We start from the raw sequence: 15,694 nt of genomic DNA, 5'->3' as shown, positions 1-15,694 counted from the left end.
CATGCACCGCCTCTTTGGTATGCAAATATCTCTCAGGCATGTTCGCTGTGGATATCTTGAAAACCTGGCCTGCCTGCAGATCTTGAGGACCGGAATTGAGTAGCCCTGACGTAGAGCCTTAGTCCTCCACTGCAGCTGTTTTCTTAACCTTTGGAGGAGAGGGAGGCTGTTCCAGGTATCCACCCCATCTTTTTGTTGCCTATTTGCCTTATGGTAGAATACATCGTAAGAAGAAACTGGATTCCCAGGAGAGCTTCTGAATTCTCCGACTATATAATCCGCGTAAGCAAGAATTTGATCATCTGGACTTTTCATGGACTGTGGAGGAAGAAGCACGGGAAATCTCATGACAGCGAGTGTTTCCAACTTGGAGATTTGTGAAGAAAGAGCTTCCAGGTGGGGACAGACACCGGTGAGGCATCGCTAACAGCTTCCACAGACACCCCGCCATCACTTGCTTTCCACTGGCCTCTGGCAGCCCTCAGATCTCAATATGCTTCATTGATCCTGCTCCCTAGTTCCAGTCGGAGCCCAGCTCCTGCTGTACCAGCCCTCATCACTCCTACCAAAAGGTTCGCCAAGTAAATACCTCCGCCTTGTTTTAAACCTCTGCAATTGTCATTTTCTTTCATTCAAAATGATCTCAAAGCTATTTCTTGAAACATGGAAATAATTTTGATGGCCGCCCTAGTTCTACTTAATTCTTATAGCCGACCCTTAACCATATTCTGAGGGACAGCTCCCCTCTATCCATTTCTGACTGTCATTGTTGCACCAGCTGGGGTTTCTTCTTGCCAACAGAAGGCAGACAAAGAAGCGTACAGTTCTCAGAAGAACTTGCAAGCCCTAATCTCATGCTCCTTGCAACCTTTTATTGCACAAAGGACTACAATTGCTTAAAGGAAAAGCTTCTGGGGCAGTCCAATCCACTCTTATACCCACCTAAACACTTTCCCGTCAGTTAATGACAAGTCAGCCTACTATTGAATCAGCCAGTCAAGAAACAGGATGAGTGGCACCAGACAGGGCTGGCAATTGCATTTCCCTTTAAGAGCCTGGTGCCTGGTGTCATGGAAGAGGGTGTGTACCTAAGAACCTGAAAAACAAAACAAACCTGTCTAGTACGACAAAAAAAACTGTGCTATGCATATATGACACAATTGTAAGGCTCTCTGTTGCCACACTGCACTGCTTTCAAGTTCAGTCCTCACCTCAGAACTGGAAGAAGGGCTGCATTGCCAAGGAGTATCATCCATCAGCACGTAAGCACATGGGGATCTTTTGTTATGGGGTTTTATTAAGCAGAGATCAAAGGACCCTGGGGGCTGATGGTTTCCTTAGCTGCTGCTCCAATTGGTGAGGCTCTGCCATCTCTGTAGCGTTTCAGTACTGGAAACTACAGAGGACAATGGAAACAGCAAACTTTCGTCACCTATGTTGTATGTTTATTTCTTATCTCCTGCTGGACAGTAGGAAAAAGGAGGTATTGATGCTTCTGTATAAGACTCCAGTGAAGAGCTCCAGAATAATTAAAGGAAATACTTTTTTACAAAAAGGGTGGTAGATGCGTGGAACAGTCTCCTGGAAGAGGTGGTGAAGACAGAGACTGAATTCAAGAAAGTGTGGCATAGGCACATGGGATCTCTAAGAGAGAGAGGAAGAGATAATGGTTACTGTGGATGGGCAGACTGAATGGGCCATTTGGCATTTATCTGCCATCATGTTTCTATGTTTCTATAACCATGAAGCTCTATGACCTCATAATGCAGGTGTAAAGAGCCTTAGCCTATAGGAAGAGGAGATGCAAATGTTAAGAGCCTTAGCCAAAAGGGAGAGGAGGAGATAGTGCATGCTGCAGATGGGCAGACTGGATGGGCCATTTAGGCCTTTATCTGCCTTCATGTTTCTATGCATTATCTTAAACAGTGGTCATTTTGCAAAGCGACCTCCCCCCCCCCCCCAAAGAAAAAAAAAAACCCCAAACAAACAGAATACCAGGTTGGGACCTGTTGTTGGGAGGTTCTGTCTACCACAGTAATAGGGGATAGGAGGGGGCAAGTTAGCAAGTTCTAAACGGTTCCAGATCTGCAACCTAGCACTTGACATGACCTGACAGAAAATCACGACTCGTCATAAAGAACAACGCATTGCAGAGGCATAGAAGGGGGTCTTTTTCATCTGTCATCAGTCACCATGTTATTGTGTTACAATGAACAGTTTTAGCCACAGCAAGAATCACTTGAGGAAAACTAAAAAGGGGTAAATGAACAATCGGGGTTCCAAATTGTGTTTGTATAGTTTGAGGTATCTTTGCTTTATTTCCATTTGATACAACAGGGCTGTAACATTGTCAGTACTGATTTCAACATCTCTCTGCCGCCTTAATCTTTTGCTTGGCTGGCTTTATTTGCCTTTTTGTGGTAAAGCCGACCCTAGAAGTCAATGTGTGAAGTGTCCATGTTGTTTGTTAGGCCCTTGGGACTATACAGGCTGCAGTTTCCTCTTAAAACCTCAGAGGGTCCACCGATGCCAGAGTAACCTCCATACTTGAGAGAAGAAAACATTAGAATCAGTAAAAGAGCCAACCACCATGAGAAAAGGCCTTTAACCCCCCCGAGAATTATGATGATTAAAGAGAAAGATCTCAAGCAAGATTTTGGAGCATCAGAAGAGCCATGGGATTGGCTGTGTCTGAAGGTTCACTTTAAAGGAGGAAGTCCAGAGATTTGGAAGGTCAAAGGAGTAGAGAGATGTACAGATGGATTTATCCAACAGAATACAATGACGGCAGAAATGATGTCGCTTAAGTCAACACAGCGCATGCTGTCGGAAAGCACCAGAAATATATCGGTCAAAAAAAAACTAAAAACGGAGGGAGTGTTCAGTGACATATTCCAAGGTTTATTCCAGAATGTTCAACTATTAGGATATCAAAGTCCGACAACGAATATTTTCTCCAATGAATGCATTTTTGTTTATCTGAGAAAATTAATCCCATCTTCTCTTGAGCTCATGGGGAGCATAATGCATAATTCTGGAATTAATTGGCCGAAAATATGATAAAAGTTATTTGAGTAGCAGGATTTAAAAACGGTTTGGGCAAAATCCTAGATGAAAAGCTCATAAACCTATACTAAAGTGGACCCAGGGAAACCAATAATATAGTCAGCGTGGGTCTATCTACTTTTTGTGACCTGTGACATGGATTGGCTGGTGTTGGAAATAAGATACCGGGCTTAATCGACATTTTGATCTGACCCAGTATGGCAAGTCTTATGTTCGTATTGAATTAGGGAAAATCATTTTCAGTAGAAGTAATGCTATGTTTGGATATATTGATGTCTTTAAACCTGTGAGAGTCAGGCCTAAATTTAAGAATAAGATAACATGCAAGTTTAAATTGCAAAAAAAAAAAAAAAAGAAAAGCGGGTTCCTTTCAGAGTCGTGTCTGGCTTATCTCATTGTTTTTAATAGAATGCTACAATTACGACTTTCTGGAAAATGGGTGATATGGACGTGAATGTGATAGGCAGCATTCAAAGGGTTGCCCAGCTTTTAGATTCAATTACATTACAATACAATTACAGTGATGCAGAGGTCTAAATTTATACTGCAAAATAAAACTGTATTTGCCTAGTTTGCATAAAACCCTGAAATACGAGGACTAAATGGTGTACGATGAAACTAGAAAGCTAAGTACTGCATTTTTTTTTTTTTTTTTTAAACACAGAAAGTATTTGTTCGCTCAACATGTAAAATAAACTCTGGAATTCATTGCCAGAGAATGTGGTATAAGCAGTTAGCTTAGCAGGGTTTTAAAAAGTTTGGATAATTTCCTAAAACAGAAGTCCATGTGCCATTATTAAGATGGACTTGGGGGAAATCCACTGCTTATTCCTAGGATAAGCAGCAAAAAAAAAAAAAATATGTTTTACTCCTTGGGATCTTGCCAGGTGTCTGTGACCTGGGTTGACCACCGTAAGAAATAGGATACTGGGCTTGATGAACTTCTGGTTTGTCCCAGTAGGACAATACTTATGTTCTTATTTATTTATTCAATTTTCTATACTGTTCTCCCAGGAGAACTCATAACAGTTTACCTGAATTTATTCAGGCACTCAAGCATTTTTCCCTGTCTGTTTCAGTGGGCTCATAATTTATCTAATGTACCTGGGGCAAAGGGGGGATTAAGTGACTTACCCAGGGCCACAAGGAGCAGTGTGGGTTTGAACCCACAACCCCAGGGGGATGAGGCTGAAGCTTTAACCACTGCGCCACTCTAGGAATCAAAATGTAGTAAAAGTGAGCCAAGTATAAGACAATCAAGTCATTGTGACATCACTGATGAGGTTGGCTCTTATTGGTGGGATGAGGCATTATGATGTCACAATGCCAGCTTTGGTTATCAGAGGCTGAAACTTTCACACTATTAATTTATTCAATTTTCTATATTGTTCTCCCAGGGGAGCTCAGAATGGTTTACATGAATTTATTCAGGTATTCAAGCATTTTTTCCCTGTCTATCTCAGTGGGCTCATAATTTATCTAATGTACCTAGGGCTAATAGGGGATTAAGTGACTTGCCTAGAGTCACAAGAAGTAGCATGGGTTTTGAATCCACAGGATGCTGAGACTGTAGCTTTAACCACTGCACCACACTTTCTCATGGCAAACCCGAATTCTTTTGCTGTTTCTTTGTGCTCCCTGTTTACGACAGTCGACCATTTTCTTTTCGCAAGCGCAGTGTGTTCCCCTCGTTCTGTACAGAACGTACAGATCCCTAGCTTTTCTGTTTCCCTGTGAACTCTGCAGTAATCTGAAGGTTCAAGCGCAAGCAGCACCTGCTTCTCGAACTCAGGTCGGCTGGTTCCACACCCTTTGTAATAACAAAAACCGCACATTGGAGGGAAAGGGGCCTCAGAAAGTCAACACACAGTATTGCAAAATGGAATATTTCTCCGTGCAAGGCTTGCGATATACACCAGGCTCCAACGCTGCAGGTTAATATGCAAAATGTAACAAGCCTTCTGCTGTCTGTATTTTTATGCCATAGGTCGATGCATTCTATTTATGTAAAGCAACAGCTATGATGTAACGGGATTTACATCTTGGCAGTGAATCATCCACTCGGGCGTGTGTACGGGACTCTACGTGCTCAGACGTCTTCACCGGAAACGTGTTCCTTCCTGAGAATACTGTCCTGGTTTCTCCCTTGACTGTTGCTCCTCGAGTTTTGTCGGCGAATCTGTCAAATGCTTCACGGGAACTGGATTGAATTGGATTTATTCTTTTGATAAACCGCTCTTGACGAAAAGGGTATCATTTGGATTCTTGGTTGTTGTTTTTGTTATTTCTACATATAACGTATTGTTTAAAACTCGCTATGGGGACACTCCAGATTACACACCACAACTTTAAGGCAAAACCATCCTTTTTGTTTTCCTGAAATTAAAGATATAAAATATGCCAGAATTTATCATTCAGAATTTATCAAGCAACTAAACTATGAAAAACTCTGCCTATTCGGACTGTTCAGCAAATTAACCACCCTCCCCCCCCCCTTTTACTAAACCGCGATAGCGGTTATTAGCACAGGTAGCCGCGCTGCTCCCGATGCTCCTAGAGTTCCTAAGAGCGTCGGGAGCAGCGCGGCTCCCCGCGCCAATAACCGCTATCGCGGCTTAGGGCCTCTTTCACAAAGACGCGCTAAGCGTTTAAGCGCGGATATAGCGCAAGCTGAATCAACGCACGCGCTAACCGCTAACGCGTCTGTAGGATAACATGCGCGTGTTAGCGTTTAGCGGGTGTTTGGCGTACGATAATATTTACCGCGCACTAAAAAACATAGCGCGCCTTTGTAAAAGAGGGGGTTAGTGAAAGGGGGAGGGTATCAGATTTAAGAGTTTAAAAAAAAGATCTGAAGATCTGTCTTATTTGAGGAATTTGTACTTGAGAAGTTATAATTGTACGATAACCAAGTCACAATTTGTGCATTAACTCGTCTCGTTTTATGTAAACCGCTCTGAACTTCTTTGAGGTATTGACAGTATATAAATAAAGATTGTATTGCATGTTATAAAAAATTCATAAGTCAATATCCAACAATTATATATTACATGGCATAATATGCCATAAGCAAGACTGAAATTGACCTATAAGGTCTACGCCAACCAATGAGATAACTTGCAGTACATCTCCGCAGAGTCCAATGTGTTCGACAAAATGATTTAATGGTCAGTGATTCACCCCAAAATGCTGTTGAGACGGAATAGACTTACCCCCTCTTTTACGAAGATGCGCTATGCTTTTTAGCGTGCAGTAAATATTAGCGCACGTGTTGATTTAGCACACGCTAAATCCCTGCTAAAATGCTTAGCGCACCTTTGTAAAAGAGGGCCTTAGGGCCAGATTCTCTAAATGGCGTCGTTGGCGGCGGCCGCCTATAAAATGGCTGCCGATCACATGCCATTTTGCAGAATCATAGGCGCTGGAAATGTACGTTTTCAAGGCCTACATTTTGTGAGAATCGAGCCTAATGCCACTTCTGGAGTTAACCACACAGTGGCATAGTAAGAGGGGGTGAGGAGGCCGTCCGACTCAGACGCCGTCATGACGGCTCTGCCCCCCCACTACCGCGCTCCCCCCTTCCCACGTACCTCTATAACGTTCCCGGCACGGGCTGCAACCCCCAACCTGTTACTCGCACCAGCGTCAGCTTTTCCTCTGACTTCATTTCCTGGACCCGCGCCTAGGACGTGACATCAGAGGAAGAGCCGACGCTGGTGCGAGCAGCAGGTTGGGGGTTGCAGCTCACGCCGGGAACGTTACAGAGGTATGGGGGAAGGAAAGGGGCAAGCACGCGTGGCAGGAGAGGGGCGGGGAAGGGCACCACTGCTCCAGGTGCCTCTCACCCTCTCTAGCGCCACTGTAACCACACCTACAGTGGTGTTAGGCATCATAAGGAATCTCCATCGGCGAGAATAACGGCAGACTTTTGGAGGGCGCCCATAGGCGCCTCCATTTTTTTAAAATTCCATTTTAATTGGTTTTTAATTAGTGTGGCGATTAAACTAACTAATAACCAATAATTAATTAATTAAACTAATCAATAACTAATGAAAACAAAAACTACCACCGTTTACAGAATATGGGCCTTAATCATTTTCTAAAAAAACTGGATATGAGAAATCATTGTGAAAGTTGCCTAACAACTGATTTCAAAGGGCAGGGCCAACATATGAAAAAGCCCTGAGCCTTGTTGAAGAACGTTTCATTACTTTCAAACCCGGAAAATGAAATTGATCTTTTTATAAAGAACACAAAGGCCTCGATGACGAATATTTAAACAGCTTATTCTGCAAATATACTGCTTGACCCAGATTCCAAGCTTTAAACATCAGAGAAATTTTGAATTCCATACGTTTAGCGAGGGGAAGCCAGTGCAGATCGTACAAAACTGGAGTAATATGTTCAGTTTTGTACCGTTTCACTAAAGTGCTCTCAAGCAAAATTAAAAAGTGCCCGCGATGCTCTATTAGTGATCCCCTGTTGGGAGACAGGGAATTTCATAGAAGGAGTTTTCAGAAGAACGGGATTCCCATCATAGGTGCCTACATTTCAAAATGAACACTACCCCTCAGTGGACACGGTGAAGAAGTCTACTCAATATTGTGGATGCTGAGCAGCCTCTGGCATCCACAGAGCTGGCTTCTAAGATTGCTATGACTAACTCTGTACAAGAATTCATTTGAGAACAAAAGAATTCTGTTGGTTATCAAGAATTCCAGTAAAAGGGGTTTGATCATAAAAGAGAGAAGAGTATGTCATGGTTCAGCTTTCACCTATTGTAATGAAGGGATTCTCTCACCTCCCCCCCTCCTCTGCCCCCCCCCTGCAAGTATCTCCTACTTCCATGAATGCATGGTAACCGTCTGGTCTTGGGGATTTTCTCAGCTTGACTTTTCCACCCTGTGATGATCCATGTCTCACATTATCATCTTTTACTCTTTCAAGGGAATGTTAGACTCATTTACTCACAGCTCTTTCCTGCCCACCACACCGTTCTGTGACCCTTTGATGTCCTGGACAGAACTGATAAACTGTGATGAATATCCTCCCATCTTTGATCATCAGACAGGTGCGTGGTCAGGTTCTTATTACAGTTCCAGTCTAACGTTTTGTATACCCTTACTGTTCAGTGTTGTAAAGGAACTAGATTTTGGTGTGTGGTTTTTTTTTTTTTTTAGTAATTAGCAGACAATGTTGTACCTGGCAGAATGGTATAGAAAATTGAATAAATAAATGCTTGATAAGTCAAAGTGGCTAACACAGAACCTTCTTATTAGAACCAGATGCTGACACGTAGAACATGGCGGGGGGGGGGGGAAGGAGGGGGCAGAGAGGAGAAGTGGTAGCAGCACTCCGAGCAGGACCACGCCTGGGGCCGACCCCCCCACCCCACCCACACCCCTTACTATGCTACTGCATTATAGGGGCAGTAAATGAAAAGGCCATTTGAAGTTTGAGATGGAGCCCAACTACCCTGAGCTGAGCAACCTTATGTGGCCAAAGCACGCAGACACACCAGCATTTTCATGGGCCCCAGGGGGTGTCAGATTGCCAAATGCCATGCAGTGTTTTCCACTACCAAAGCAAAATAGAGAATATCCCCTCTGTGCCTCACAAGAACCGGCATCGCAGTCTGTACAATGCTGAGGAAGTTGATATTTATCACAGAGAAGTCAGGGTTGCGTGACCAGTTATGGAAGAGCTTCTGCGTCGACGGCAAGCAGCTTTCGGTGTAACTTAGTCATGGTCAGAGCAAGACAGAGACCTAGTAGCAGGGATTTCCAGCACATTTGGAGGCAGCGTCAGAAATTGGTATTGAATCTCTCTAAAACCGAATTATTATTGGTGCAAAGAGTGGAGGACTCAGAGAAAATTGGATAGTATGATTGCAGTTATGAAGATGACGATTTGGGGTATTTGGTTGGACTCAACTTTGTCAATGGGAGAACAAGTATATGGAATCACTTATTACATTCACTTAACTTAGTAGTCTTGAAGTCTGGGAAGTTACAGTCAACAAGTTTTGCCTAATGCTTTTTCAACGCCACTCCCCTACAAAAGAATAGGGCGTTAACATTTCTCCAATAACTCTATCCTTGAAAAAAAACATTTTGTTTAATTACAAAGACACATAAACTTAGGGCAATAAAACTATTGAGCCCTGAGTGGTGTTGCAGAGGTTCAAACATTTGATAAAGGTAGGGCTACCATATTTTTTTCTGCAAAACCGCGGACACATGACCCCGCCTCTAGCCCTGTCCCATTCTACCCCATCTCCGCCCAGTTCAGCCCCCAGCCTACAACTCTGGTTGGCCAGATCACTAAGGCCCCTCCCATGGGAGGGGCCTTAGGCATCTGAGCCAATCAGGGCCTTAGGTGAGACAGCAGTAGGATGCTTACCGTCACCTACAATCAAGGCGCTGTTTACAGAATTTACTCCACAGTGTGTAAATACACTGGCTGTGCAGTGAGGATAATTTACATGGTTTCATTGTTTTCTTTGCGACTAATACAAATGCAGGATCTCATCTTTCCAGAAGTTCTCAGAAATTAAAACTTACATTTCCCTCTCTCAGTGGTAAAAACAGAACCTTTAGTCATTCTTTTACTTTTAAATTAATCGAATTCTGGAATGCTTTACCGCTTACATTAAGAAGTTTAGGTTCTTTTGCTTTATTCCGGAAAGTTCTGAAAACTTTTTTGTTCGCTAAACATTTTGGAAATTAATTATTTTAGTCTACTTTTCCTTGTCAAGTTTATGTATTGTGTATTACATTGTTGTTAACCGAGTCGAGCTCCTCTTGGTCGATGACTCGGTCTATAGACCTAAGTTTTAGTTTAGTTTAGGATTTGGTAAACAACTGTTGAACATAAATAATGTGTCCCAATAAATTAGTTTATATATTTCTTACAGATTCAAACCCAGTTTGGACTTCGATCCCTCCAGAGCACTGGACTAAAAACCATGTCTGCGAGTGGCTCCAGTTCTGTTGTGACCAGTATAAATTGGACGCCAACTGCATCCCGTTCTCCCAGTTCAACATCAATGGCCTGCAGCTGTGTAGCATGGCCAAGGAGGAGTTCATAGATGCCGCTGGCGTGTGCGGAGAGCATCTCCATATCATCCTAGAGAACATCCGGATGCACGGTTAGTGCGCCAGGAGAGTGTCTTGCAAAGATATGACGTACAGCTTGCTGAGCGGAGTCCAGAGCAGGGGATCTCAGCCCAGCCTTCAGGACACACCTAGACATTCTGTTTTTTTTTAATATATCCCTGATAAACATGCTTGAATTAATTTAATTGAATGTGGTGTTTTATATACCATTAAATCTCCTAAATCAGTTTACAAAACAATTAAATTGGCTTAAGTAACGGCCAAAAATCTAATCAGATACTTTGAATTTCCCTCTCTTACAATCTAACTATTTTATTTATTTATTCAATTTTCTCCCAGGGGAGCTCAGAATGGTTTATATGAATTTATTCAGGTGCTCAAGCATTTTTCCCTGTCTGTCCCAGTGGGCTCACAATCTGTCTAATGAACCTGGGACAATGAGGGGATTAAGTGACTGGCCCACAACTTCAGGGTGCTGAGGCTATAGCTTCAACCATTCTACTACTCTAGAAATCAAAATGTGGTAAAAGTGAGCCACCTATAGGACAATTAAACCATTGTGACATCACTTATGAGGTTGGCTCTTAGGCATTGATGGAATGAGGCATTATGATGTCATAATACCAGTTCTGTATATTTATTTATTCAATTTTCTGCACTGTTCTTCCAGGGGAGCTCAGAATGGTCCTGGTGGGCTCACAATCTATCGAATGGGGGGATTAAGTGACTTGCCCAGTGTGGGTTTGAACCCATATCCCCAGGGTGGCTTTAACCACTGCGCCACACTCTCCCCTGGAGCAATTTTTTTGGTGGAAGCCTATGGGTTTTGTATACATTTTCTGGCCCATCCAAAACCTGCCGACACCACACCTTTGAAGCTGTGTTTGTTGTGGAGTGGATGTACAAGTGTAAATAATAGCTTCTGAAATAGTTACTTAATATGCTGCTATGTTGATACTGTAAACCACCCCGACCCTTGGAAGCAGTGGGTTATGAGCTTTGAAAATCAATAAATAAAATTAAAATGTATATGTGCAAAACAGGTAGAGAAAGCATCATCCAAGGCAAGACAAATGATGGGATGTATCAATAGAAGTTTCGTCAGCAGGAAACCTGAGGTCATAATGCCACTGTACAGAACCATGGTGAGACCTCATCTGGAGTACTGTGGGCAGTTCTGGAGGCCACATTACCGCAAAGATGTGCTTAGAGTCGAGTCGGTTCAGCGGATGGCCACTAGGAATATCTCGGGGCTCAAGGGCCTCTCGTACGAAGAGAGACTGAACAAATTGCAGCTCTACACTCTGGAGGAACGCAGGGAGAGAGGGGACATGATTGTGACGTTTAAATACATCACAGGTCGTGTCGAGGTGGAAGATGACATCTTCCTACTCAAGGGATCCTCGGCCACTAGAGGGCATCTGCTCAAACTCAGAGGAGGGAAATTTAAGGGTGACACCAGGAAGTATTTCTTCACGGAAAGAGTGATGGGTCACTGGAACAAGCTTCCAGAGCAGGTGGCCAAGGCCACCAGCGTGCTTGACTTTAAGAATAAATGGGACATCTACGTGGGATCCCTACAGAGGCCTAGTAAGGCACTCAGACTTGATGGGGTGGGTCAGTAGAGTGGGCAGACTTGGTGTGCTGTAGCCCTTTTCTGCCGTCATCTTTCTATGTTTCTATGTTACACAAGCCTTCCAAAATGAACGCCTCTATTTGTTTTTGGTCTCACCAGCCCCTACCTGGTCCTTTGGGCTTCCAGCTCCATCTATTCATTGGAATCTGTTGGGATCCAGCATCATTAGCCTTGATGCGTTACCATCTCTGGTTCCTCCACTGCCTCCCCTCCCCATTTCGCCCCCCTTAACCCCATTAGGAGTTGACTGACAACCTTGAGCAAGGGTGTTTTCCAGGGTGCAATCTAAATGTTGCCACTAGGTGACACAATTCCATAATGAATAGAAACACTTTTATTTCCTGGTTGTAATGTAAACAAGCAAAATAATGATTCCTAATTTTTTTTTTTTTTTTTACTATGGCTAGGATTTCCAGATGTCCTGATTTACCTCTTTTTATAGGACTGTCTGGGCATGCGGACAGTTTGTTGGACTGGAGGGAGTTTGTCTGGGTTTTGGAGTCCCTCTCTCCAATCCAGCCCCCACCTCAGAGTCGGGGATGACACTCGTGAGTCTCCTCGATCCCCATGTACCTCCTCTGGTGCTGCTATTTCAAAACTTTGGGCAGCCGTCAGCGTTAGCGAGTGATCCTGCTGCCGTCAGCCTGCCCCGAAATAGGGTTACCATATTTTAGTCCGGAAAACCTTTTCAATGCTTCTCTAGAATCAGGAGTGATTCCGGATGACTGGAGAGGAACAGATGTGGTCCCTTTCCACAAAAGTGGAAGGAAGAAGTAGGGAATTACAAACCCATAAGTCTGACTTCTATGGTAAGTAAATTAATAGAAATGTCTGGAATCCAGTGGATTATAGGACCCAAAAACATGGATTCACTAGAGGAGGTCTTTTTGACAAATCTGATCAATTTCTTTGACTGGGTAACCAGAGAATTGAATAGAGGGAGTATGCCCTGCCTCCATTTTGAATTGTTAAACTCACTTAGAAACTTGATACGCAACTGTATCAAATTTTAATAAAACCTTGAAACTTGAAGACTTGATGGAGGACGGGGGAGGACACAAGAAGGTCACCTAGATCCATTGGCAGTATGCTGAGTCAATAAGAATATTTCATGCATTTTTGTAATGGCATCTTCCTTTTCGGAATACAGAACTTACTATGGTATATCACCAGTAAAAGCATTCTCATTGCTTCACAGGGACGACGTTTCTTACCTCCTCTGAAGACATAAGGCCCAGTACCGAGCATTGTAAGTTTGCTTTCATTATTTACATATGGTTTGCTTGGATAACCTGCCATTTAGGCTTCTTTCTCCAAAGTATTGTGAATATGTGTTTTTCTTTCCATTACGTACAAATTTCTTCCCCCCAAAAAAATCAATCTCGCCGCTGTATTTGCATCAGCTGTAACTTTCTCAAAAGAGTTGACAAAACACCTTCAGAGGATCTCCAATCAGAAAATGAATGGTATAAAAGAAACCAAGGCCGGTACTGGGTAATCCTGCACAGTCTGTGTCCCATATATGGTGATTTGGTTTAGGATGAGCTGAGATGGGCTTTGATAGAAGCTCCAGTGACAGTATGGTTAGGATAGCCTAGAGTGGGCTTTAATGGCAACTCCAACAGTAGAAACCTAAAGACAACACTGGGCAAACTTCTATGGTCTATTGCCAGGAAATACTAAAGAAAAGACAATTTAACCATGAATGAATGTGACTATTGGGCAGAGTGGATGGGCCGTTCAGGTCTTTATCTGCTGTCATTTACGATGTTATATAAAGAATTGCAGTAGTCCAAATATGATAACAATACAACTTGCGAGAGTATTTGAAAATTAATTTGTCTAAATTTTTTTTTAAAAACACATTTTTGACTAGAAAGTCTATTTGATCTGCTATCATTGTGTGCCTAATTGCCCCACGGCAAGAACGTAAATAATAATATTCTATAAGTTATGCACATAAGTTGAAGACATGTCCATACCCTTCCCATGCATCACCCATCTATACACTCCCTTCTACGGCACTTACATTCTACCTTTAAAATAGCAATTATGCATTTAACTGTGGCAAGCACAGGCCCACTCAAGCCTACAGAGCTGTGACTACTTACTTCTATCGCTCCTCTACTCTGCCCACCTAATATTGGTCGTTCCCCAGTATCCCTCAGCAGTGTCCCCAGCAACTCATTTTTGCTGCCTATGCGACCCTGTAGACTTTCCCTCCTCTGTGTCCCACTCTTGAGGAAACAGGCAAGGGCGGGACACAGCAAAGGGAAAGCTTCAGATGCAAGCAGCCAAAATGAGTTGCTGCAATCGCCGGGGATAATGTCAAAATAAACTGAGCAGGAAGAGGGGAGATTCAGAGAGAGAGGGGAAGCTTCCATCCCTTGGGCGGTGGTTGGGGACTGAGGGACCGATTTGATTTTTTTAAAATTGCATTTTATATATCTACGGGGAGGGTGGAAGGTCCGTCCCATGCAAAATACCAGGTCTGACTACGCTACTGGTATCTAAGTACCTTTGCCTCAGTACTTACACACAGGGTGTGTATAACTGCTGGCACGGAAAGTACCAGAAAAATGTGCCTTAAAACTGCCTCCTCTCCAGCCTTTATTCTACTATTTATAGACCACAAACAAAAGGTTGGGGGAGAAAGAAAGGCTTACCAAGCATAAAAGATGATCCTGGGAAAGATAAACTTACCTTAAAATCAGTAAACAGAAAATAACAAGAGTCTGTATGATAGGACCGTGAAACAAGTCTGATCTAATTAAAGTCTGATCTAATTGAGGCATCTTTTACACAGTGCAATATTTAAAAATAATAAATTAGATATGTTTCTAACAGTTGATATTACCCATATGTCATGACCAGAAGACTTAAAAAAACAGTATATAGGAAGAGCATATGTCCCTTTCACTCAGAAAAGTAGCCTGAGTTGGAAAATCCATTTTGCATAGGAATAATATCTCTGAGTCAGTCTGAATGTTAAAAATAGGTGATTCTGTAACTAGGGCAAAAAATATGTTTCTGGTGTAAACTCACGGGGGCTGGCGATGCTGCAGAAAATATTCCTGCAGTCATGGTGCCAACGAATTCCAGTCGTACTACAAGCCTTGATTACTCTCGTACTTGGCTCCTAGGAGAGCTGCTGTCTGTGGCCCATCGTTGAAGATAGAGAATGACACGGTGGTGACAAAATTCATCACCGTTCCCAACCCCGTGGATAACCGTGGGAAATAATCCAGTGTCATTCTTTAGTGTTTATCGTAGTCAGTCCTTCTACACCAGCATTCTTCATTGCAAGGCTTGAGGGTCAGTAGTTTTGCCCATTCATCCTCTAATTCTACCCTCTCTCCTTAATGACATGGAGATGGTTTCCCGTGGTTATCCACGGGGATGGGAACGGTGATGAATTTTGTCACTGTGTCATTCTCTAGCTGAAGATTCTTGCAGTGATTGTTGGCCTACGAGGGAGAGAAACTTACAAAATGGTGGAGGAGGCGAGATGGAAAGCCCCAGGTGGTTACTAAAGAAGGTTCACAGACCTTTGCTCCAGTAGGAGCCAGTGGCAACTTAGCAGGAAACTCAAGGGAAGAAGAAAACACTTTATATACATTTTATTAGAATTTTGCACTGAGGGTGTTTTGGCCACTGCTTTGCAAGCCACCCATGCATTGACTGGCCATTCATGGTGCATTTTAGCCAAGGAAGTATTTCTGTTTGTGCCCCTCTGATCCCATTCTGCAGTTGGATTCATTATCTGATTTCTGGTCAATCATTCCCTCTGCTTTATCTCTGCCGATAAAGCTGTTTAATTTTTATTTCAAGCTCGGTCCGTAATGCAAGTCATTGCCTGTCACAGACTTGTGGT

General features: G+C 43.0%; 1 protein-coding gene across 4 annotated transcripts in view; it reads left to right on the top strand.

The window, feature by feature from the left end:
• ELF5 (E74 like ETS transcription factor 5) overlaps positions 1–15,694 on the top strand; it is a 52,339-nt gene that overhangs the window by 32,280 nt on the left and 4,365 nt on the right. For 2 of the 4 annotated variants that reach the window (XM_033928918.1, XM_033928917.1), the window contains exons 2-4: positions 8,014–8,137; positions 9,983–10,216; positions 13,019–13,069. In XM_033928918.1, the coding sequence (XP_033784809.1) occupies positions 8,017–8,137; positions 9,983–10,216; positions 13,019–13,069 (406 nt within the window). In that variant the 5' untranslated portion in view covers positions 8,014–8,016. Of the gene's footprint in view, positions 1–1,125; positions 1,263–5,053; positions 5,317–8,013; positions 8,138–9,982; positions 10,217–13,018; positions 13,070–15,694 lie in introns of those variants that run through there. The other 2 variants (XM_033928916.1, XM_033928915.1) reach the window with 2 other exon arrangements.

Source organism: Geotrypetes seraphini, chromosome 19 (genome assembly GCF_902459505.1).
Source record: "Geotrypetes seraphini chromosome 19, aGeoSer1.1, whole genome shotgun sequence".
NCBI classification, from domain to species: Eukaryota; Metazoa; Chordata; class Amphibia; order Gymnophiona; family Dermophiidae; genus Geotrypetes; species Geotrypetes seraphini.
Note: the sequence above shows the minus strand (reverse complement) of the source record. Positions and strands in the feature narration are given on the sequence as shown.